Source organism: Gigantopelta aegis, chromosome 3 (genome assembly GCF_016097555.1).
Source record: "Gigantopelta aegis isolate Gae_Host chromosome 3, Gae_host_genome, whole genome shotgun sequence".
Taxonomy (NCBI): domain Eukaryota; kingdom Metazoa; phylum Mollusca; class Gastropoda; order Neomphalida; family Peltospiridae; genus Gigantopelta; species Gigantopelta aegis.
In genome coordinates this window covers 8,306,230-8,331,678 of record NC_054701.1, presented here as the reverse complement: position 1 = coordinate 8,331,678, position 25,449 = coordinate 8,306,230, and the positions used below count along the sequence as shown (strand labels likewise).

General features: G+C 38.4%; 2 protein-coding genes across 2 annotated transcripts; one reads left to right on the top strand and one right to left on the bottom strand.

Moving 5' to 3' along the window:
* Window positions 1-31: 31 nt before the first annotated feature.
* On the bottom strand, window positions 32-15,026 carry LOC121367469. Its single transcript, XM_041491653.1, has 4 exons — window positions 14,719-15,026; window positions 7,478-7,719; window positions 6,623-6,910; window positions 32-1,716 (listed from the first exon to the last, which is right to left on the bottom strand). The coding sequence occupies exons 1-4, from the start codon at window positions 14,912-14,914 to the stop codon at window positions 1,063-1,065; spliced, it is 1,380 nt and encodes a 459-aa protein (XP_041347587.1). The 5' UTR covers window positions 14,915-15,026; the 3' UTR covers window positions 32-1,062.
* Window positions 15,027-15,125: 99 nt separating this feature from the next.
* Window positions 15,126-24,935, top strand: LOC121367467 (transmembrane protein 168-like). The gene is made up of 4 exons (XM_041491652.1): window positions 15,126-15,192; window positions 15,530-16,985; window positions 17,894-18,168; window positions 21,966-24,935. Exons 2-4 carry the CDS (start codon window positions 15,766-15,768, stop codon window positions 22,511-22,513), a joined length of 2,043 nt encoding a protein of 680 aa, XP_041347586.1. The 5' UTR covers window positions 15,126-15,192; window positions 15,530-15,765; the 3' UTR covers window positions 22,514-24,935.
* The last annotated feature ends 514 nt before the right edge of the window (window positions 24,936-25,449 follow it).

Below are 25,449 nucleotides of genomic sequence, written 5' to 3'. Positions count from 1 at the left end.
GTTATGAATGAAAAAAAAAAAAAAAAAAAAGTTTGGTTTAATATAGTCTTTATTCAGTATTTTAACAATTATATTCAAAATAACATTCATCCATCCATCCGATATCCCATATACAGTAATATATTTACAAATACTTTTAACTAGTACAGGTTACCAGCCATAAGTACATGTACTTAAAAGCAAGGTTTTGGTTGATTTCTTATTTAAAGAAGTAAATGTTTTGCCAAAAACTAAATTACTAGAAAAGAATACCTAAAAAATGGGTGTAGGTCCAAATGTTATGTACCATAACAGGGTGTGGGTGGGTGTATTATTAATATAAATATTCTCTTTTTTTTTCACAAATGCTCGTCACAGCGACAATGTTTAATTTAGGTAGTTATAGCTAGACATATACACAGAAGGATCGTAAAGCAGTACGTTCAAATTATATTGCATCCATTGCAGGAATTTTCTTGTGAATGAGGGTGTCCAAGCGTTATGTAATATTTGGGGTCTAGTGTTATTGGGGGGTGGGGGGGGAGGGGTTCTCATTTTGACCAAAGTAATATTTGAACAGCTCCTTTCCCAAAGCGAGTAAAAAAAATTCTAATTTACATTTACCCAGTAAGTGAAATGCCTCCAAACCAGGCACCCACGGGAACAAATAAAATGTACAGTTGTATCCAGTTCAGAGAGGTTCTGATGTTTAAAAAGGGTGGGCATGTGGTTTTGAGGGAAGTACACTTTACAGAGGGTCCGGTAAAATTTTATTTTCAATAACTACATCCACCCATTAAATGATTGATTGTTTTGTTCCTTAATTCTTAGAACACTCTTATTTTCATGAATGAATATTGAATGACCCCAGCACACAAAACACATTAGCTATTAGATATCAAACAGGTAAATCTTTACAAATGCAAAAGTTATGACCCATCATTTAAATGTTGAAATCATATGATACTAAAATAAAAATGTTACACTTCAATATAAAAATCCTTACTATAAATATATTTCTTTCTTCAAATACATATATAACAAAGTAACCAATTCTTTATTGACAAAAAATTAAATAAATGTTCAATTGCATTTCAAGTTTATTGAATTGCTTTGATAAATAGGTTTCCAAAACAAAAGTTTTTTAATTTTCTTGCTCTTTTCATCAGCCTCGGGGAAGACTTCTCGAAACTTCTCCACATGGACCCGCGACAGCATGTCTGCTGCTGTGTTTTCCTCCCTGTTGAGGTGGAGTGCCTGCAGACGGATGTTGTACTTGAGACACATCTGAACCATGATCCGATAGAGCTTGCCGTTTGGCTTCATTGTGATGCTGTTTATCAAATAGGGATTCATATTGACCATGCCCACGGCCATCATGTTGTCTGACCAACACAGAACCTTCTTGTTCACAAACTTGTGCTTCCACGTATAACAAGCAGCAACCAGCGCATAATACTCATAAAATGAAGAATAGAATTTCGGTTCTGGAAGCATCACAGTTTCCTCATTGAAGTGGTCTGGCCAGAAATCTGACAGCCATCGGACTTTGTCTTCCCCCTGCGCCAGGAGGTATGCACCAAAGCCAACTCGCGACGAGTCCACGAACAGTTCGTAATCCGGGTCAAACTCCTCTTTCGACAAGGGTACAGCTGACTGTTGTTTGGCAAGCCTCTCTGACAATCGGGGCAGCTTTTGTACATTGAGTAAATTGTTTCCTGTGAGCAGTCGAAAAAACTGAAGGAAAAAGGGATATCTATATTAATATCCACTGGAAATCACATGACATCAGATACTTTATATTTCTGTCCTTTATTTCGTATATAACATTATATTCATGACTACAAATTTAAATTATAGGTTAACTTAATAATAAAATTATGAGCTATGAGCTCCGAAATTTAAATCTATTTTACTGTATACATCGTATTCAAAATAATGAGTAAAAAGTGTTATTCCTACTTTCATGTAAGTGCTGCAAAACATCTTACAAAATACCTACAATAAATGTTCCAAACTTTATCCAAAAACAAGGACACCTATTGAAATAACCTTTATTGTAAATGAAAACTTATTTAATGTCATCTAAGGATAACTTGGTGTTAACTTTACATTATTATAATCTAAAGTTAACCTTGAATACATATTTAGCCTAAAAGAATAGGACTGTCATTTACTTATACTGGTACTTAAAATAATGATTTACTTATGGTTCATGTACACTATCCTGAATACATACACTGTTAATTGTATGTTATTTCAAAACTTGGTCCAAAGAAAAACTTGCAGCTACATATAATATCCCTACCAAATAGCAGCTAGGGATTTTTAATATTCATTTTCCTATTGACAGCATATAACGTACTACATCCTTTGATGTTCCAGCCAGGGTGCATTCGTAGGGATGAGAAAATACCCCATACAGACTATTCTTACTAACAAGAGTACCGGTGAGGTACATGATACGCCCATCAGGAGTTGGATGGAAAACCATATCTATAGCAATGAATATGTTACGGGTATGATTCAAGTCTAATAATGTTAACTTTTTGCAATGAGATGGATGAACAGTTTGTTTTGGACCAACCACCATCCCAAGTTGTTCCTGCATGTGGTTTATGGTCCTGTATGCATCTGTATGTAAGATATGATCTAGACAAGGATTTACTGGTATGTGCAGTAGACCATGAAAAATAGGTCACATTGACCTAGTAATAGTACACCACACACCACCATCCCAAGTTGTTCCTACATGTGAGGTTTGATGGTATGCAGACATCAAAATAAGCATTGTGTCTGGTAACACATTTACAGGTTACCACAAAATATAGCCTGGTAGCCTATAGGTTACCAAACTATATGAAAGTTAGAATTGAATTCCTGTTACTACTACTTATTTATCTAGCGGGCACTGCTTAAATGTGGAGTGCCAAAATTGCTTGCAATTGTACAAGTGCGCACAAACATCGGTGCAATTTCGTACGAGAAAACGAAACGCGGAAGTAAATTCATCTAGTGGACGCTGCTTTAACGTGGAATGACTATAATAGACCTCTTTCACATTCCCATTGTGCATGTGCACGAAGAGTACCATCCCTTGCCAAATTGGACGGTATTGAGGCTATATACAAATTGGGGGGAATGACTGACAGTTGTCATGAGTGTTGTTAGTAGCTTCGTAGGAGCTGTGAATCTCTAGTGACTAATGTACATATTTTGTATAAGATGTTAAAATGGCTGCAAAAAACGGTCTACTAAAGTTTACATGTATCGGAATAGTTTAAGACCAAAAGCAGTGAAACATTAACTTAGACGAAGTCTCTGGAGCCACCTGTCAAGGGTATTTTAACAACTCAAAATTAAAAGATTCATACTATAAAATTAACTTTAGTGGAATGTGTTTTATACTTTTAAATACTCAACGGATTTCCAGTGATGTTTAATACTCCACATGTATCAGTATTTAAAATTTAATAAAATATGCCTCCCCTTCCCCCTAAAAAACCACTAACTCACATAGACCTTTATCACAGCTCTATTTTCCCCTTATTGTTTCATTAAAAAAGACAGTCGTACAACTACTAATCAATGTTACATGTCTAACCACAAATTATTTATTTATTTATTTACTTATTTATTTACTTATTTTATTTATTATTTCAATTTATTTTATTTTATTTTCACTATCGTTTGTATCAGATACATACAACTTCACTTGAAATAACATCTGATATTTACGAAGTTTTAAAACATATATGAGCCATCACAAGCGAAAACCTACAACTTAGCATGACATCAGAAACCAAGTAAACGCGGCTCAAAGTTTGACATCACCTGTAAACACGGAAGTAAAAGTTGACATGCTGTTTGCGTTGTTTGTTTTGAAGAATTTTGAAGATGACATATTCTTCTTTACATGAAGATCAGTTTGAAGTAAACATATATCTGTATGTACAATAGTGTTTGGTTACTATTTTGTATTTTGTACCTGAGAACATTGGTCGAGATCATTAGCAATACCATCAGCACTTTGATACACATTTACAAGTATAGGGAGAAGTCCTATATACCAACATGGTATGCAAGTATCACATGTTTTTATAACATACATGATTATACATAACAAAGTGCAGCAACCTTTTCAGGGTGGTAGACCCATGCAACCCGATACGATCCTAATTTGATGTTTGGTCTAACTTATGATAGTGTATATAACTTCAACCTGTAGCCAGCATGATTAGTAGGGGGGGGGGGGGGATCGAAATTTCATGTAAACGGAACTCATCAAACGCAAGCGCTGAAGGCACGGAGCCATAGACAGGGGGGTTCCCAGATATCTAGTTTCGTTTACAAGAAATTTCGATCCCCCTTGCCAAACAATGAGATGACGCCGGTTACACTCGAGAATAATACACAAACTTTTGTTGCGAAATATACGTTGTGGAATGCATGTAAAATGGCCAGGTCACAGAGCCACAACAAGAAATAGTTTGTTTTCAGTCGTACCAATGCATTTATAATAAATGATACATGGCATACTTCTCACATCCCACAAACAGGATAGCATACACGACGTCCTTTGATGGATCATTGGTTGGGACGGGAAATAATCAAACAGGCCCACTTTCAGCAAATGGAACCTCAGACAGACATTCTTATTATGTTATCCAGGTCATTTGGGGACAAGGACTTTTGTATGTAAAATCCTAATTAATTTTTTTTTCATTTGAGTGGAACTCTCAATCGTCCGATCCCCCCAATCCCTCCTGGCTATGGGCCTGACATGGTACTTAATATGTTTGCTTCAAACATTCAAATGAAGTACCTTATAACTGTGCATAATAAACCCTCATGAGTTTATAATAAAGAGACCATCCTGAGTTTGTAGCTATATTATCAAGCTGTCGGCTAGTCTAATCTAATAAATAAAACTTCTATCTTTCTTAGGTTAAATAATCTTGCTTCGAATTTAAATAGCTGTATATGCAATACAGTTACATTTCTGACCATTCTCAGGTCGGTAGCAACCAAGAAGTCGGAGGGGGGACTATAGCCCCAATTTTATAAACCCGGTTTAAAATATGGCTTTTGTCCCCCCACCAACTAGACTGTGTCCCTCCACTACAGATTGTGCCCCCCCCCCCCCAACTCCAGATATCGTTCCTACGAGCCTGATTCTAATGTTTTATATACCATAGCTCAACTTTCATATGTATCATTTAATTTTATTCCAAATACCGAACAAAATTTTAAATAACTTGGTGAAAAGAAATTCCAACAAGAATCCTGAATGTATTTATCTGTATAATGCTTTATAAATATTTAAATTATGTTAAATACAATAAATATCTGCATACATACACGCGCGAACACATTAATATTATTTCAGCTCATATCCCATATTTATTGCGTACGAATCCGAACCGATGGTTTGTCGGGCATTAACAACAAAATATTTTTTATTTCATGATAAGCAATAATTCATAAATTTCTCCAATAATTCTTGTTGGATGTCAACAGAATTTCCCTACTGATAGAATAATTAATAATGGAGATATTCACATTCCTATTGTATGGCCTCCCATTGTCTATGCCCCCCAATTTGTCCACAGGTCTATTTTTGCAAGATCTTGCGTGAGTTCGCGGTTTGCGTCTTCAAGTTACCCCGCAACGGGCACATGCACAGTGGAATGTGAAAGAGGTCTATTGCACAAGTGCGCGCGAACATTGATGCAATTCCTTACGAGAAAATGAAACGCGGAAGTCCGGAATGCATTGCCTGGTTTACGTTCAGAAACGAAACTACGGTTAAAGTTGAAATTTTCTTACATGTCGTAACCTCCCGGTAACCTGAATGACCGTTCTCAACTTATTTCGATTCATGGGTATGCAAGATATGGTCTGGACACGGATATACTGTTATGTGCAGTAGACTGAAAAGTAGGTCACAGTGACCTAGTAATAGTAAGCGACACACTTCCATCCCAAGTTGTTCCTACATGTGAGGTTTGATGGTCCTTTATGCAAGATATGGTCCAGACAAGAAAAAGTTTATGGATGGATGGACGGACGTACGTATGGACGGACAACGCTATACCATAATATGACCCATCTTAGATGAGTGTATAAAAAGTGGCAGGATATTTTTAGGCACTGATGTTTAGAAAGAAAAGTACAAAACAGTTGTTCATGAACCAGTCACAGAACATCCAGTTTATAACAAAGTACATTAAAAAAAAAAAAATTATTTTTGTTATTTCTGAAAATATTTTCCTTTTCTTTTTACATGGTGCCACACTGGAATTATTGACAGAAAAATATACTTAAAATGGAGGCTGGTATAGGATGGCCTCTGTGGTGTCGTGGTTAAACCACGTAAGTACTGGGTTCTTTCTACACTGACTTCTCTCTCACTAACCACTAACAACTAGCCCACTGTCCTGGACAGACGGCCCAGATAGCCGAGGTTTGTGCCCAGGACAGCATGCTTGAATCTTAGTTGGATATAAGCATAGAAATGAATGAATGAATGAAAAGGGATTAAATGAAAGAATGTTTAATGACACCCCAGCACGAAAAATACATTGGCTATTGGGGAAAAGGGATAGAAAATTAGAAATAGTTGATGATGTGGACTTCATACCTTGAGTTTGATCCAGGTCTGTAGACAGACACTGTACTGTGCGGCCCGCATGGTGGGTGCGGTGCTCGTCACGATCACGGGGTGGGGCCACGGCACCTGCAGTTCCGCGTGCCACACGAGGTCGTCATCAACGTGGACGCGTGTCGTCGTGATCCGGTAACTGGTCAGGTGCTCCGCCGTGTAGATCCCACTCTGCTGATACAGGACGTCCAGCATCTTCAGAATGAACTGTTCAGTCACTGGCGCTGTCTGCTTTGTGTGAGAGTCTTCATAGATCAGACCAACATACTGAAACAATGTTAAAGTTTGTTTTGTTTAAAGCATATGATTTATTAATCATCACCTGTAAATACAGAATTTGTTCATTCTATTAGTGTTTAGAGGAAGAATTTGCACACACATGAATTCAAATTAAGGTAATATTTTTTAAACCTGCATACCCCATTTCATGACTCCAGACTAAGGTAATATTCTATAACCCAACATACCCATTTCATGACTCCAGGGTGAGAGAATATTCTTAAACTCTGCATCACCCATTTGATAAATCCAGATTAAGGTAATATTTTTCATGAATCCAAGGTGAGGGAACATTCTTTAACCCTGTATGCCTCATTTCATAACTCCAAGGTGAGGAAACATTCTTAAACCCTGTATGCCTCATTTCATAACTCCAAAGTGAGGAAACATTCTTTAACCCTGTATGCCTCATTTCATAACTCCAAAGTGAGGGAACATTCTTCAACATTGTATGCAACATTACATGAATTCAGGTTAAGTAATATTCTTGAACCCTGTGTGCCTCATTTCATGTATGCCTGTACATGTATCTTTTTACAATATATCTCTACTCACTGAGTACAATTGACAGGCCTGGAGATATGCATTCTCCTCGGCCACGGTGATACTCTTGTGGACACCGGTGAACATCATGTCATATGGCCACTTCACCTGGAGCCGAGCTTTCCAGTACTGACCGTTCAGCTTAGCCAAATACTTCACAAACGGTTCGGGGATGCCACCATGTGTCACCAGCGGTTGCAGCAATTTATGAATTATTTGTCGTGGATTTTCAAATTTTCTCTTCAGCATACTGGCTGCAAATACCGACAAAATCATGTTTAAATATCAAACATAGGTAAGTGTGAATGCAAATTGATTATGCATGTATATGTACTTGTATGCGTGTTTAGTTCAAATTGATTATGCATGTATATGTACTTGTATGTGTGTTTAGTTCAAATTGATTATGCATGTATATGTATTTGTATGTGTTTAGTTCAAATTGATTATGCATATATACGTACTTGTATGTGTGTTTAGTTCATCAAGATAAACCTCGAAAGGTGTATGTCACGGTTTAGCTTGATAAACTATGGTGTTTAGTTCATCAAGATAAACCTCGAAAGGTGTATGTCAAGGTTTAGCTTGATAAACCTCGAAAGGTGTATGTCAAGGTTTAGCTTGATAAACTATGGTGTTTAGTTCATCAAGCTAAACCTCGACAGGTGTATGTCAAGGTTAGCTTGATAAACCTCGAAAGATGTATGTCAAGGTTTAGCTTGATAAACTATGGTGTTTAGTTCATCAAACTAAACCTCGAAAGGTGTATGTCAAGGTTTAGCTTGATAAACTATGGTGTTTAGTTCATCAAACTAAACCTCGAAAGGTGTATGTCAAGGTTTAGCTTGATAAACTATGGTGTTTAGTTCATCAAGATAAACCTCGAAAGGTGTATGTCAAGGTTTAGCTTGATAAACCTCGAAAGGTGTATGTCAAGGTTTAGCTTGATAAACTATGGTGTTTAGTTCATCAAGCTAAACCTCGAAAGGTGTATGTCAAGGTTAGCTTGATAAACCTCGAAAGATGTATGTCAAGGTTTAGCTTGATAAACTATGGTGTTTAGTTCATCAAACTAAACCTCGAAAGGTGTATGTCAAGGTTTAGCTTGATAAACTATGGTGTTTAGTTCATAAAACTAAACCTCGAAAGGTGTATGTCAAGGTTTAGCTTGATAAACTATGGTGTTTAGTTCATCAAGATAAACCTCGAAAGGTGTATGTCAAGGTTTAGCTTGATAAACCTCGAAAGGTGTATGTCAAGGTTTAGCTTGATAAACTATGGTGTTTAGTTCATCAAGCTAAACCTCGAAAGGTGTATGTCAAGGTTAGCTTGATAAACCTCGAAAGATGTATGTCAAGGTTTAGCTTGATAAACTATGGTGTTTAGTTCATCAAACTAAACCTCGAAAGGTGTATGTCAAGGTTTAGCTTGATAAACTATGGTGTTTAGTTCATAAAACTAAACCTCGAAAGGTGTATGTCAAGGTTTAGCTTGATAAACTATGGTGTTTAGTTCATCAAGATAAACCTCGAAAGGTGTATGTCAAGGTTTAGCTTGATAAACCTCGAAAGGTGTATGTCAAGGTTTAGCTTGATAAACTATGGTGTTTAGTTCATCAAGCTAAACCTCGAAAGGTGTATGTCAAGGTTAGCTTGATAAACCTCGAAAGATGTATGTCAAGGTTTAGCTTGATAAACTATGGTGTTTAGTTCATCAAACTAAACCTCGAAAGGTGTATGTCAAGGTTTAGCTTGATAAACTATGGTGTTTAGTTCATAAAACTAAACCTCGAAAGGTGTATGTCAAGGTTTAGCTTGATAAACTATGGTGTTTAGTTCATCAAGATAAACCTCGAAAGGTGTATGTCAAGGTTTAGCTTGATAAACCTCGAAAGGTGTATGTCAAGGTTTAGCTTGATAAACTATGGTGTTTAGTTCATCAAGCTAAACCTCGACAGGTGTATGTCAAGGTTAGCTTGATAAACCTCGAAAGATGTATGTCAAGGTTTAGCTTGATAAACTATGGTGTTTAGTTCATCAAACTAAACCTCGAAAGGTGTATGTCAAGGTTTAGCTTGATAAACTATGGTGTTTAGTTCATCAAACTAAACCTCGAAAGGTGTATGTCAAGGTTTAGCTTGATAAACTATGGTGTTTAGTTCATCAAGATAAACCTCGAAAGGTGTATGTCAAGGTTTAGCTTGATAAACCTCGAAAGGTGTATGTCAAGGTTTAGCTTGATAAACTATGGTGTTTAGTTCATCAAGCTAAACCTCGAAAGGTGTATGTCAAGGTTAGCTTGATAAACCTCGAAAGATGTATGTCAAGGTTTAGCTTGATAAACTATGGTGTTTAGTTCATCAAACTAAACCTCGAAAGGTGTATGTCAAGGTTTAGCTTGATAAACTATGGTGTTTAGTTCATAAAACTAAACCTCGAAAGGTGTATGTCAAGGTTTAGCTTGATAAACTATGGTGTTTAGTTCATCAAGATAAACCTCGAAAGGTGTATGTCAAGGTTTAGCTTGATAAACCTCGAAAGGTGTATGTCAAGGTTTAGCTTGATAAACTATGGTGTTTAGTTCATCAAGCTAAACCTCGAAAGGTGTATGTCAAGGTTAGCTTGATAAACCTCGAAAGATGTATGTCAAGGTTTAGCTTGATAAACTATGGTGTTTAGTTCATCAAACTAAACCTCGAAAGGTGTATGTCAAGGTTTAGCTTGATAAACTATGGTGTTTAGTTCATAAAACTAAACCTCGAAAGGTGTATGTCAAGGTTTAGCTTGATAAACTATGGTGTTTAGTTCATCAAGATAAACCTCGAAAGGTGTATGTCAAGGTTTAGCTTGATAAACCTCGAAAGGTGTATGTCAAGGTTTAGCTTGATAAACTATGGTCAACGACAGTCAGTTCCTGCACCATCATTTTGGCTTTGTAAACAATAAATATATCTTACTGTCATTTTATTTCATATCCATAATTCGTAAAAGATACCATTTTTAGATTACAATATTTTGCTTAAAAACTGTGAAATGCATTAGTAATCTTCAAACCAATTTTTTTAAATAGCACTTTTACATTTAAATTTTCAGGGGTTCAAAAATCCCATCGCCCGACGCTCGTGCCAAGTGGAATTTTCATGCCGGGCAATTAATTATGTTAACTGCATATGCCCAATGACAAGTGACTAATGTAACCCCTAAAACCGTTTTTAAATTTTGTTACAAATTTCGGTAAAACCTTTGGAAAGAGTTCCGATTGTGCGAGCATTTACATAGCTCTATAAGGAGAACTAACCCTAACCCTAAATGCTAGAACGATCGGAACTCTTGCCAATGTGTTGACACACCAAAATGGAAAACAATGTGTTGAGAAGTTCGATAACAAATTTTAGAGTTATTCACCTTTTACTATCGACTAAGATCGGTAATTTTCGCCACTGAACATTCGACTGAATTCATACAAGTAATCGGTTCGATGATCTTCAAACTTGGAAATAGCTTCCAATACGCTTTACAGCTTATATAAAAATAAAGTATACATGCCTTGTGTGTGCAATCATAATGTTTAATCCTTGCAAACATGGTAAATGAGGTGGGATACAGTTTAAAATTGTCATATTTAAATTAAATTAGACGTTAATGTGGTTCCTGAATCTGCTCTTTGCAAATGAACGGGGGCGTAAAGCAAGTTTATAATTTCAGAGTTCACTTGAACAGAGCCTAAATATTATGAACTGTATTCTTATAAAAGTTGCAAGACATTTTAGTTTAGATATAATAAACCTTGTAGCAGAACATACTTGATGGGGGGTTTTCAGTACTTTACAAATGTAAATCTACGTTCGTGTAAAATGAACGGGTAAGGTAAAGTTATATTTCATTAGCCCTACGTCATAATCGTGATGGTGCGATGCCCTCTAAGCATACATGAATATATATTTTTTTCTGCTTTATTAATAGTTTTTAACAAATAAATTATGCCCAATAAGTTAAAAATACAAGGCTGCAATCAATGTACACCCAGGGAGGCTGTTGTTTACCAAGCCTGCACTATTTAAAAGAAACAAGCTCATGTTTACTTTGAGCCCTGCCAGGGCTGTTTACGAGAGACTTTCCCCAGCTATTAACAGGGTAAAAACACCCCAGAGAAGTGTTTTGGGGCACAAAATGTTAAATAATATACACACAATAATGACACATGGGCCAAAATCCCTAAACATTTTTGACCCAATGCCAGCCATAAAAGAATTATTTCAAGATTATTACACTATTAAGCACTGTATTAAATTAAATAGGAGTAACACAATTGGTTACCTTAAGAAGTATGGGCAAGTGGAAAAATATATGGGGCAAGTGAATATTTGATTGTCACTTGCCCGGTGGCAAGTAATGTTTTTGAAATTTTTGGAACCCCTGAATTTTTCCAGCATTCTAAAAACGGGAGCCTCATTCACCCAGTTTATTGTTATTTCAGTGGTGACAATTGGTGAAAATCATTCAAATTTAAAGCAGTTATATATTACTATGCTTTGCCACACTAACCAAAAAAATAACTTCATCCTTGAAAATAGTTTACTGTTGGATATGCAGGTGCATGTTCAGGAATTTTTTTCAGGACAACCAAAGTTTATAAAGCGGGTGGGGGAGAGTTTGAGTCATTCTCCCCTAAAAAAATATATTGAGGAAAAAGAAAATTTGACTTCCGAAACTCTCCACCTGCACCAGATATGGTATATTTACTGTATATGAAGGGAAAACAGCGGTGAGCTCAGTTTCTGTTGTTGACCGTAATCAGTCTTTACCATGAGCAAAATCAGGGTGAGATGAAGATCACTCTCCTTAAATGATGCCAGGTGTGCAATCACATCATGAAGTGCAAATGAAATTTATTTCAAATTTTATTGCAAGGCAATCAATTTGCAGTTCTCACATAACTTTCTAGGCAAGTGTGGAGGGAAGCAGAAGTGATCATAGTTCATCAAGTGCACTTGCATTCAAGGTTTGTCTTGATGAAGTATGGCGATCTCGCCCCGTGTCGATCTCGCCCTGGCGAAGTCGCCCCGGGTGAGTTCGCCAGGACTTATTTTCATCGTTAGGCGAAGTTATCATACATATTAGACTTGCTAGAAGACATATATTACAACATATATTATAGTATATATCTACTGTCATTATCAGCATGTTTTTGTGCCAAAACTACAGGGTTATACCACTTATACTACTATTTTTGTGTTGGGACACGCTGTGGCGAGATTGCCATATTTACTTCCGTGTTGCATGTCTGTTTAGCGAAGTCGCCAGTACATTATAACTCAACAATATTCAAGTTACAAGCTGTTATATGTTTACTTCATTAAGTAAAAACATGTGCAGTAGTCATGGTTTGATTTTCTTGTTGTAAAATGTAATACATTGGTAGTTTACATTTCTGACGATTTCACTTGCAAGCCGGGGCGAGATCGCCAGGATTTTTCTTGTTTACGTTTACAGTTTATTATAATAAATACACGTAAAGTACACATTTATGGTTTGTTTCATCATGTAATTTAACATTTTTTAAGTTTACATTTCTTATTATTTCACTTTTTCAGGCTGTGGCGAGATCGCCAGGATTTTCTCAGTGTAGCATTTTTGTGTCGGGTGAAGTTGTCACACGTTACTACACAACTATTTGTCATAAGTGCACACTTTGATGTTCAATTTGGTATAATAAATATATGAATGTTAAAGTGTGCACTTATGACAAATAGTTGCGTAGAAATGTAAACTACCAATGTTTACATTTTACAACAAGAAAATCAAACCATGACTACTGCACATGTTTTTACTTAATGAAGTAAACATATAACAGCTTGTAACTTGAATATTGTTGAGTTATAATGTACTGGCGATTTCGCTAAACAGACATGCAACACGGAAGTAAATATGGCGATCTCGCCACAGCGTGTCCCAACACAAAACTAGTAGTATAAGTGGTATAACCCTGTAGTTTTGGCACAAAAACATGCTGATAATGACAGTAGATATATACTATAATATATGTTGTAATATATGTCTTCTAGCAAGTCTAATATGTATGATAACTTCGCCTAACGATGAAAATAAGTCCTGGCGAACTCGCACGGGGCGACTTCGCCAGGGCGAGATCGACACGGGGCGAGATCGCCAGGCTCCGTCTTGATGAACTAAAGTGATCACTGCCTTTAATGTTTGTTTAGCCCGAGTACTCTGACTGTAAGAGAGCTAGACGGACATTTGGACATAAACACGCTCTCATTACAGTCAGAGACCAACCTATGTCTTTTTTTGGCAATTCCTGACTACCAAACGGTAGGCAACGAGTCCCGCTCTAATACCACAACAATCCTATGTTTGACGTCAAATACCTTTACATCAATCATTTTCGAGTTAAGTGATACAAAAAAATCCACATATTAATCACTAATACACTTACTACAGAAAGAAACCCGACAGCACCCACATTCAGCTACGCTTCGTGACACTCCGTCGCAACAATTGCAAAGCTCGGCGATCTATTTCGAGACGTAGACCACGTGATCGCGCACTGGGCGATTCCGCCTTGTGCAGCAGTTACAGGGGCCGTCTCATATCAAGCGAAGTTACAACATGGAAGAGTTGGCTAATGCCGTTTTGGATGAATTTGGATTTCATTACGTCATTAAACCAAAACAATTACACATTATTGATTCTATTTTGAATTTGAAGGATACATTTGGGGTGTTATCGACAGGATACGGCAAAAGTATGTGCTACGTGCTGCCTCCTCTTATGAGATGACCCCTGTAACTGCTGCACAAGGCGGAATCGCCCAGTCTCGAAATAGATCGCCGAGCTTTGTAATTGTTGCGACGGAGTGTCACGAAGCGTAGCTGATTGTGGGTGCTGTCGGGTTTCTTTCTGTAGTATGTGTATTAGTGATTAATATGTGGATTTTTTTGTATCACTTAACTCGAAAATGATTGATGTAAAGGTATTTGACGTCAAACATAGGATTGTTGTGGTATTAGAGCGGGACTCGTTGCCTACCGTTTGGTAGTCAGGAATTGCCAAAAAAAGACATAGGTTGGTCTCTGACTGTAATGAGAGCGTGTTTATGTCCAAATGTCCGTCTAGCTCTCTTACAGTCAGAGTACTCGGGCTAATGTTTGTTATGCAAATAAAACATATTTGTACACACATTTTAGTTAAAAATAAAATAAATGTGCCGCTCTGTTGTGTAGTACGTTATACCTTCTGTTGCTGAAGGAACTTCCAGAACACGAAATACGTTCCGAGATAGTGCAATATGTCTGACAGTGACATTGGTGACAGAATTCTGGACCGCTGAAATTGGAGAAAAGCACAAACATATGGACGGTTTGTTAAACAACAGGCCCGTGGCATAGCGTAAACATGTAGCAGATCTCGGCAACAGTATCTGTGGCATTGTTACTGCTATTTATAATCACTGCTAATCTCACGAGCCATGGTTTATATCGCAAAATGCGACATGGCACTACATTTTTTGGGTCATATGGAGGCTGCCATTGTTGTTTGGTCACGTGACAAAAATAACTATACTTTCAGTTTACGATTACTTCCGAAATTATACGAATGGTGTAAACCGGAAATAAAGGGAATCCTTAGAATGACGAATGGGAATACCCTTTCAGACATTAAAAGGAATGTGGATCTCTGATGGAGAAATCGTCAAAATTATCCCTTGTAAGTATAATGGTGAGAATCGCATTAAAAATAAAATAAAGTAATTATGAATTACAAGTTAAATGATACTCAAAAATATGCACAAAGTTGCTCACTGAGATTGTGGCAGTTAAAATAGAAATGATTCATTTTATTTCATGAATGGCATGATGATCAATCTTGCAATTCTTGGACTTGGAGACGGACAAATAAATATTACTAACATAAGTGTGTATGGAAACTGAAATGTAGGCAGTAACTCTGCATTATCACGGTATTTACCGAAGTGTTTTTTTCATTATTATGTAAATAAATTAATAATGTTAATTTCATTTGTATTTGTTTTGGGGTTTTTCAGAACACCCTAGACATAATGAAGATTCAAGATGGCTTACAAGTGTCAACATTGTGTCTTCCAGTGCTGTCTGAGATAAGTTCCATGGTTTAAGAAAAAAAAATGTAGATGCTAATACCTAGTTGATAAAGATGGAACAGCAAAGAGTAAAAAATCTGTTAAATATGTATATCTTCTCATTAAACTGTAATTCAGTAAGTGTTTTTAGAGTTACTTGAAGTCACACACATTAATTCAGAATGTATAAATTTAAAGACCTAACCACTAAGAACATGGTGCAGTACATCTTTTACGTGCCTGACGTCATCCTGATGGTTGCTATTGGACTTGGCATGTACACACAGTGGATGCTGCCTGGCGAACGACAGTATGCCATTTCTGTGATTGCTTTGATGGGGATTTTAGTCATTGCTCTGTCCTGTGCTTTGCGATACTTCTTCAGTCTGCACCAGGTGGGGAAGGCTCTCTACCACATTTGGATTGGGTGTCTTGTTGGAATAATTGCATTCCTCAACAGCAGTGACATCGAGTTTGTCACAACACAGGAGGTCATGGAAGCTTTGTTCATGGCCAGTCTAGTCCTCGGGTGTTTCTCGAACATTCTCCAACGATTTCTTCATCTGCAGCAGTTGGAAGGACATATCTTCGCTCAGCCGGTAATTCTTGAGTCAGTGGGTATCGTTATTGCTGGATTTGTCACTACAAATGCCACTGCCATCTGGCTTTTGACATCTGCATTCGTCATCAACACCCTAGCAATGCGCATGAAGTCATTTTTAGGTTTCTGTAGTTTTATAGCTTTTGTCTTCATTGGATCGTACGTTTTCTTCCCTGACCTTAAAATATTGCCGAACAAGTATGCTTTGATGTGTTTCATAGGTCGCCATGCATTCCAGCCCATCATAGACTTTCATTTTTCTGGACTGACAGTGATTGAGAGATGGAAACCATTCCTGGCGCAGTCACGACTCGTGCGTTACTTGACCATCATATTCGTGTTTGGCCTGAACATATCTCTGTGCGTCCTGATTGGAGTCCAGAGCGCGTCTCACAAGGAGTGGTTTGTGGTGGTGCCACTGTTCATTGCGCTCGCCATCGTGTGGATGGTCTTCCACATGACGTTCTTCATCTCGTGCTGGAAGCTGATGGGTAAGATCACCGAGTGCAACCTCATGCAGCAGAGTCTGTTGGACGAGAGCCAGAGCTACAATCGAATAATGGCGGCCAAGGGAATCCGCCACTCGAGCCTCATCTCCCAGCGTGTGGTGTGTCTGTCACTGACGATGACGGTGGTGATGATGGGGATCGGTTGGGAGACCAGGTCGCCCTACAGCTTGAGCCTCATTCTCATGGTGCTGCCCATTGAAGCGATGACCCTGAGTCTCTTCTGGAAGCTCTGTAATTTTCTCGGAGGAACCTGTACTGGGTATGCTGTGATTGCTCCGGTTACCACCATTGGGTAAGTTATATCTATTGACCTCATAGGTAAGTTTTACAAATGTTACATAATGTACACACATGAACACAGGGATAGAAATTAAAATAATATTCCCACTGGTCTGGGGGACTAGTAGCCTAGAAAAGTTACTAGTTCCCAAGTAACATTACTAGTCCTACTATTGGGACATCCTGAGAAGACGAAATCTACGTAGGTTGTAGCAAACACATTAACTACATGTATTTGTGTATCATGGAGATATGTCCTGAGAGTCTAGATCATAAATTTCAGTTACATCTGCGCAGAATTAATTCATGACTACCACTTGTCCATTTCACTTGCTCTATCTAAAAGGTACTTGTCTGTCCCTAATTCTTCTGTCTAAAGAATCAAGCAATATTCAAGTTCATTATCAACTGAATTGCCTGGTAGGACAAATTGTTACAACAGTTGACTTGTCCTGCAATCAAAACCAGTTGACCTGGAAAAAGTGAAAAAGCCTAAACACAGAGCGCTGCTGTTTTGACATTTTACTTGAAAAATGCGGTGTCGAGAATATTTTTAGTATTTAACATTTTGAACATCCACTTTAATTTTCTTACTGTGGATAACCATTCTTTAATACCATTTGGTTATACCTATAACACCTAAGTTTATTAAAACTAGTTGTGTTTGCATTTTACATTGTTAAATAATGCTACTTGAGTATACTATGAAGTGAGATTGCATCTTTAAAATGACAATTGACTTTTTTTCATCAAGCCTTTTAACCTAGTGTAAATGATATTATAATTCTGCACATGCATTAAAACTGTTTTCTCAGTATTGTACACAAACAACTTGGGCTAAAACAAATTGTAGGAAAGGAAAACTGAACATTTTGCTATTCATGAAATTACTTCAATTCTACATTTGTTTATCTTATGCAGTCCAAATGGTGGTGCCAAACTGCTGAACGCTACCACATTCCAGGACATCACGGCTAGAGCCACCACAGTCCTCAGTCAGATGAACAACTTCTTCAACTTCCACATGATTGACAACTACGGCTGTGACTACTCCACGAGTGGCCTCGGCACTGACTACGTTGAGAACAAAGTGAAGGCGTTCTTCGACCGGCGGACAACCGATGGGCCGAGATTCGACACCTACATCCTGTACTATAGTGGAGATGTGTACGAGACGGGGGACTGGGCTTTAACAGGTACATGTGTGATCTGCTAGAGATTAGACACCTATATCCTGTACTATAGTGGAGATGTGTACGAGACGGGGGACTGGGCTTTAACAGGTACATGTGCAATCTGCTAGAGATTCGACACCTACATCCTGTACTATAGTGGAGATGTGTACGAGACGGGGGACTGGGCTTTAACAGGTACATGTGTGATCTGCTAGAGATTCAACACCTACATCCTGTACTATAGTGGAGAGGTGTACGAGACGGGGGACTTGGCTTTAACAGGTACGTGTGTGATCTTCTAGAGATTCGACACCTACATCCTGTACTATAGTGGAGAGGTGTACGAGACGGGGGACTGGGCTTTAACAGGTACGTGTGTGATCTTCTAGAGATTCGACACCTACATCCTGTACTATAGTGGAGAGGTGTACGAGACGGGGGACTGGGCTTTAACAGGTACGTGTGTGATCTTCTAGAGATTCGACACCTACATCCTGTACTATAGTGGAGAGGTGTACGAGACGGGGGACTGGGCTTTAACAGGTACGTGTGTGATCTTCTAGAGATTCGACACCTACATCCTGTACTATAGTGGAGAGGTGTACGAGACGGGGGACTGGGCTTTAACAGGTACGTGTGTGATCTTCTAGAGATTCGACACCTACATCCTGTACTATAGTGGAGAGGTGTACGAGATGGGGGGACTGGGCTTTAACAGTTACATGTGTGATCTGCTAGAGATTCGACACCTACATCCTGTACTATAGTGGAGAGGTGTACGAGACGGGGGGGGACTGGGCTTTAACAGGTACATGTGTGATCTGCTAGAGATTCGACACCTACATCCTGTACTATAGTGGAGAGGTGTACGAGACGGGGGACTGGGCTTTAACAGGTACCTGTGTGATCTGCTAGAGATTCGACACCTACATCCTGTACTATAGTGGAGATGTGTACGAGACGGGGGACTGGGCTTTAACAGGTACGTGTGTGATCTGCTAGAGATTCGACACCTACATCCTGTACTATAGTGGAGATGTGTACGAGACGGGGGACTGGGCTTTAACAGGTACGTGTGCGATCTGCTAGAGATTCGACACCTACATTCTGTACTATAGTGGAGATGTGTATGAGACGGGGGACTGGGCTTTAACAGGTACGTGTGTGATCTGCTAGAGATTCGACACCTACATCCTGTACTATAGTGGAGATGTGTATGAGACGGGGGATTGGGCTTTAACAGATCTGCCACAATGTTTCTAACTTCACAGAGAAAAGGAATGTTTGTTTGGTAACACCCCAGCCAGGGTTTATGCTAGAGGGTAAAATGGGTATGGTGTGATACCCAAATGTTTTGGCAGATTTTTTTTTTTTAAAGGTAATCATTTGACACAATTAATTAATCTTGTCATTACTGTATGATTTTTTTAACCCTAACCCTAAACTTGACCCATTTTCTTTCTGGGGGAGACCCCCATATCCAGGGTTGGAAAAATTTTCAATTTAATGGGGATACCAGGTACCTAAATTGTGGTAGCCCAGCAACATATTCTGGTATCCCCAAAATATTCTAATACAGTATTATCTATGCTTTATATTTCAGATTCTGATAACTATTTTCAAGAATAATAAAACTACAAATAAATGTTATCATTTGTCTCATTTATTAATACAGAAGATATATAATACAAGTATGTCATTTGTACATGTAGGATATTTTCATTTTGTGTTTGTGCCATCAGTGCTTTCCGACTGTATATTGACGAATACAACTTCCTCTACAATGGAACCCTCTTTCCTTAATCCTTTCTGTTTATGTCCATTTGTAAGTCGGACATCATTTGAGAGATGAAAACACCTTCCAGGGCCGTACCCTGATCAAAATCCGGGGGATGGGGGGGGGGGGGGGGGGGGTTACACAACCTTTCATAAACAATGCATGAAACACTATACAAATTAAATCCTGAGATGTGTATACTATTTTTTGGAGTAAAAAAAAAAGATGAGATTCTCAGGGGAGCAACTCCCCCGCCCCCAGGAGGTATGGTCCTACCTTCGATAAATTGTTAAAGTACCATATTTGACCAGAAATAAGCCATGGGGGCCAAGACAACTCATTGTGAGCTTGGCATGGGGTGGGCTTATTCCCAGACAAGGGGCCAGTTTTGTGGCATATCCCGTTGACTCGTGTTGCATTCAATTCCATAGCGCTATACCCAAATATTTTGCTTTGCCAGCACATTGTTTATAAACATATTACACATATAGGTGTTGCATACATGTATGTGGCTGATGCAACATTCCATCTTTGATATACCAGTCATGTAGAACGGAGCACTCACCTGATGTGCAGTCTGTCTAGGACCGATCCCCGTCGATGGGCCCATTGGGATATTTCTTGTTCCAGCCAGTGCACCACGACTGGTAAAATCCAGTGGTAAAGTGCTCACCTGATCTATGATCAGTCTGAGATCAATCCCCGTCGATGGGTCCGTTGAGCTATTTCTGGTTCCAGCCAGGGCACCTTGTTATGTGCTATCCTGTCTGTGGGAAAGTGCATATGAAAGATCCCTTGCTGGAAAAATGTAGTGGGTTTCCTCTAAGACGAGTCAATTAACAAATGTTTGACAACGAATAACTGATGATTAATAAATCAATGTGTTCTTGTGGTGACATTAAACAAAACAAACTTTATGACCCATTTGAACCTTAAGCAAGTACAGGCATTCAATAACTGGGCTACAAAATATATTATTGGTGGATTGTGTCTGTTAGTACTAATGTAAAAGTACCAGATAGTGGTACCAACTGCTCTTGTTGTTACACAAAATAATAGGTTATAGAATTTTGGGTATTTCAATAAAAAGAAAATTTAAAAATACTATGCATTTTGCACATTGCTAACATGTATGTATTGTCTTTAATATGTTTTAATTTTGTTGAATATAATTAAATTTTACGGCAATCTGATTGGTCCAGAGGAGCTTACTTTTTTTTGTTCATATCTCAATTAAAACAAAAAATTAAGCCATATTACCCTCCCCCCCCCCCCCCCCCCCCACTGACTCGCACTACTTTTGTGCAGCATGCTGGATTATTCAGGCAACCATATTTATATATTTTGAAGAAAAGACACGTGAAAGGTACAAAAGCAATTTTAAAAATGTATACGATAAATTAATGGAAAATGCTATAGCAGAGTAGACAAAAACCCACTTCTTCGCTAATCATGACATGAGACTGTTGGTGGCCAAATTTTTTTAGGAAATTTCATGCCTGTAACTTAATTGTAAGCGTTCTACAGCTGTTGGCGGAAATTAAACAGTTCCTTCCCCTGACAGCATAAATGTTAGACATGTTCCCTTCATTCACTTTCATATAATATAAACTGAACACAAATGGGACAATTCCTTCCAATGTAACTAAATGATCCGTAAAAATGCACAGAGCAGCTAGAGGAAATGGCATCGCTTATCAAAATTATGTCATTTACCAAATGATGTCATTTAGAAAAATCACCTGATTCAAATAATAGTGAATGAATGTTTGCATTCTTATGCGACATACGTATCAATGACCTTTACACAAACAATTCTGCAGGTGTATTTATGCGGGGTCATACAGTGTGCAAATAGTTTTTTTGGTTCATACTTGCATGAACCAAAAAATAATTGCGGTCAATTCTTAAGTGAATTGTCCATTGTATTGTTCCCAGTATCTTTACTTAACTTACAGAATGATCTGAGCTTGTGAGTACAGGCTTCTTTATCAGTGACAGCGCTCCATATTAATGTACATTTCTTTTCTTTTTGTTGCAGACAACAAATGTTTGACCATTAAGACTCTGCTAGACTGGTGGACTGTCAAGAACGGTGGAACCGGTGCACGACTCATCCTGGTTCTCGATTCATCATCCTCATTCAAGTGGACCAGGTCCATCCGCAAACACGAAAATGATTTTGTCGCCATTCAAACATGTCACTACAAGAAGACTCCTGACCCCGAATTTGGAAATAAAAACTCAGTTGGATCGTTTACCGACGACTGGGTGAGGTATAACCTGGGAGTGGACATCAACCCACCTTGGACCTCCAAGGACAGGACAGTCTCGGCTCTGTATGCCGTTTCAAAGTGTTGGACAGATTTCCGCTTCCATCTCCCAAGCAATGATGACATTGCTGATTACTGGGACTCCAGCTTTCCGCGGCTCGTGAAGCCGCTGATCAAAGTGGTGAATTTACCCAGTATCGGCATGTTGTTCTGTTGCTGTGATAGTGTGATGAGGTGTTTACGGCGTAAACAGATGTCCTGGATTCCTCCAAAGGAAATCGATACTGGTCATGGTTTTAAGTTGGTGCGATCATAAACTTCAGACGATGACAACAGATTATTTATAGATTTATGTAGTGATCAACTTACAGTGCAGGGCTCAAACCTAACCAACGGCAATTGCCATCGTTGAGATATAAATTCCCGTAGGTAGAGAGTATCGCCGACGGCACTTTTGTGCCATCGGTAAAGTTCTTCAACAATGGTAAAATGTATACACCTAGTGTGTACATTAACTGCCAATATTTAACATTTGCACATTTGAAATGTCTACATACAACAAAATAACCTTTCAGTCATGTGTATTTTCTGAAAATGTCACTTAAACAAATATTGCTATACACAGGCGCAAAATTGCTGTCGGTGGGCCATTTCACCCATGGCAATTCTATTAAAAATTGCTGTGAGAGACCAATTCTTAAGTTTGAGCCCTACAGTGTGGATTTACCTGTATGAGTATTTTTATTATAACACCAAGCTTCAAAAATATACTGATGGACAGAAATAATGGAACACACAAGTAGCAATATTCAGCAAATGTTGACTGCAACCAAAACTCCCAAAGGGTTTCTGCCAGAGATCATAGAGGGTAAAATTATGTACCATCAAATCTTGGAAATTAATGGATATATACGGTATTTTAATTTTTTAGATAGATAATAGTAAGAGAACTACTGTTTAAAATTGGTCAAAGCCTATGAAATGCAGTGTCCAATTTCAAAACATTTCAAACCCATAACCACCTAGTAGGGGTACTTACAGTCTGTTTTGTTTTTATTAAGTACCTGCAAATGATTTTCTGGCAGAAAGTATGCCCATCCATAGTGTCAGGAAGCTAACCATGTTACAGTCCATAGTGTCAGGAAGCTAACCATGTTAAGTCCATAGTGTCAAGAAGCTGACCATATTACAGTCCATAGTGTAAGGATGCTAACCGTGTTACAATCCATAGTGTCAGGAAGCTAACCATGTTAGTCTATAGTGTCAGGAAGCTAACCATGTTACAGTCCATAGTGTCAGGAAGCTGACCATGTTACAGTCCATAGTGTCAGGAAGCTGACCATGTTACAGTCCATAGTGTCAAGAAGCTGACCATGTTACAGTCCATAGTATCAGGGAGCTAACCGTGTTACAGTCCATAGTGTCAAGAAGCTAACCATGTTACAGTCCATAGTGTTAGGGAGCTAACCGTGTTACAGTCCATAGTGTCAAGAAGCTAACCATGTTACAGTCCATAGTGTTAGGGAGCTAACCATGTTACAGTCCATAGTGTTAGGGAGCTAACCGTGTTACAGTCCATAGTGTCAGGAAGCTAACCATGTTACAGTCCATAGTGTTAGGGAGCTAACGTGTTACAGTCCATAGTGTCAGGAAGCTAACCATGTTACAGTCCATAGTGTTAGGGAGCTAACCGTGTTACAGTCCATAGTGTCAGGAAGCTAACCATGTTACAGTCCATAGTGTCAGGAAGCTGACCATGTTACAGTCCATAGTGTCAAGAAGCTGACTATGTTACAGTCCATAGTGTTGGGGAGCTAACCGTGTTACAGTCCATAGTGTCAGGAAGCTAACCATGTTACAGTCCATAATGTCAAGAAGCTAACCCTGTTACAGTCCATAGTGTCAGGAAGCTAGCCACATTACAATCCAGTGTCAGGAAGCTAACCATGTTACAGTCCATAGTGTCAGGAAGCTAACCGTGTTACAGTCCATAGTGTCAGGAAGCTAGCCGTGTTATAGTCCATAGTGTCAGGAAGCTAACCGTGTTACAGTCCATAGTGTCAGGAAGCTAACCGTGTTACAGTCCATAGTGTCAGGAAGCTAGCCATGTTACAGTCCATAGTGTCAGGAAGCTAATCATGTTACAGTCCATAGTGTCAGGAAGCTAATCATGTTACAGTCCATAGTGTCAGGAAGCTAATCATGTTACAGTCCATAGTGTCAGGAAGCTAATCATGTTACAGTCCATAGTGTCAGGAAGCTAATCATGTTACAGTCCATAGTGTCAGGAAGCTAATCATGTTACAGTCCATAATGTCAGGAAGCTAACCGTGTTACAGTCCATAGTGTCAGGAAGCTAATCATGTTACAGTCCATAGTGTCAGGAAGCTAACCGTGTTACAGTCAACCCCATTCAATCCCGCATTATTTGTTTGTATTTTATACAGACATAACTACTCTAGTAATAATTTAGATTTGATCTAACATGTCATGTGTTCCCTTATTTCTTTACATCAGTATGTATATATCATCTGAAATCTAGCTGAGTTAAGAAAGTGATGACTAGTCATGACCAGGGCTTCTAGATTATGGTAGCTCCACTCCCATGGCTAGTGATATTCAGTGCTGGGCTAGTAAATATCTACTATTGCCATGCCATTGTCAAATGCTGCATTTAAGTCCATTTTGTAACTATGAATATCTTGCCCAATTCCCCCCCCCCCCCCCCCCCCCCCCCCCCCCCCCCCCCCCCCAGTCTTAGTGTTTTTAAGTTCTATATCTCTCTTTAGGTGACATCTGATTATTACTATTAGTAAAATTGTATTAACTTAAAGTAGGGCTAGTGAATTTTTAATCATGGCTAGTGCATGTTTTTAATCACTGATCCCATGGCTAGTGGATTTTATAAAAATTCTAGAAGCCCTGGTAAACACATTTAACTTGAAAACTGCAGTCTTGGGCATATTTTATTTCAGTGATGATTTCTTTGTTCAAAACTGTCAGAAATGTATTTTTTTCTAAATATTGGGTCACAATATTTTTTTTAAAGAATGACATAACAAATCCTATGTGCCTAAGACATGTATGTCTAGATCTTAGTATTTCTTTGGTTGAAGCTGTTTCATGTGTGTGTTTCATGTCAATGATTGGAAATCGTAGTTTGTAAAACAACTGATAATATTAGCTGTTGGCAGTGTTAATGTATAACACAGATCCTAAGTAAACATACAACCTTTCTTTGCCAAATTACGA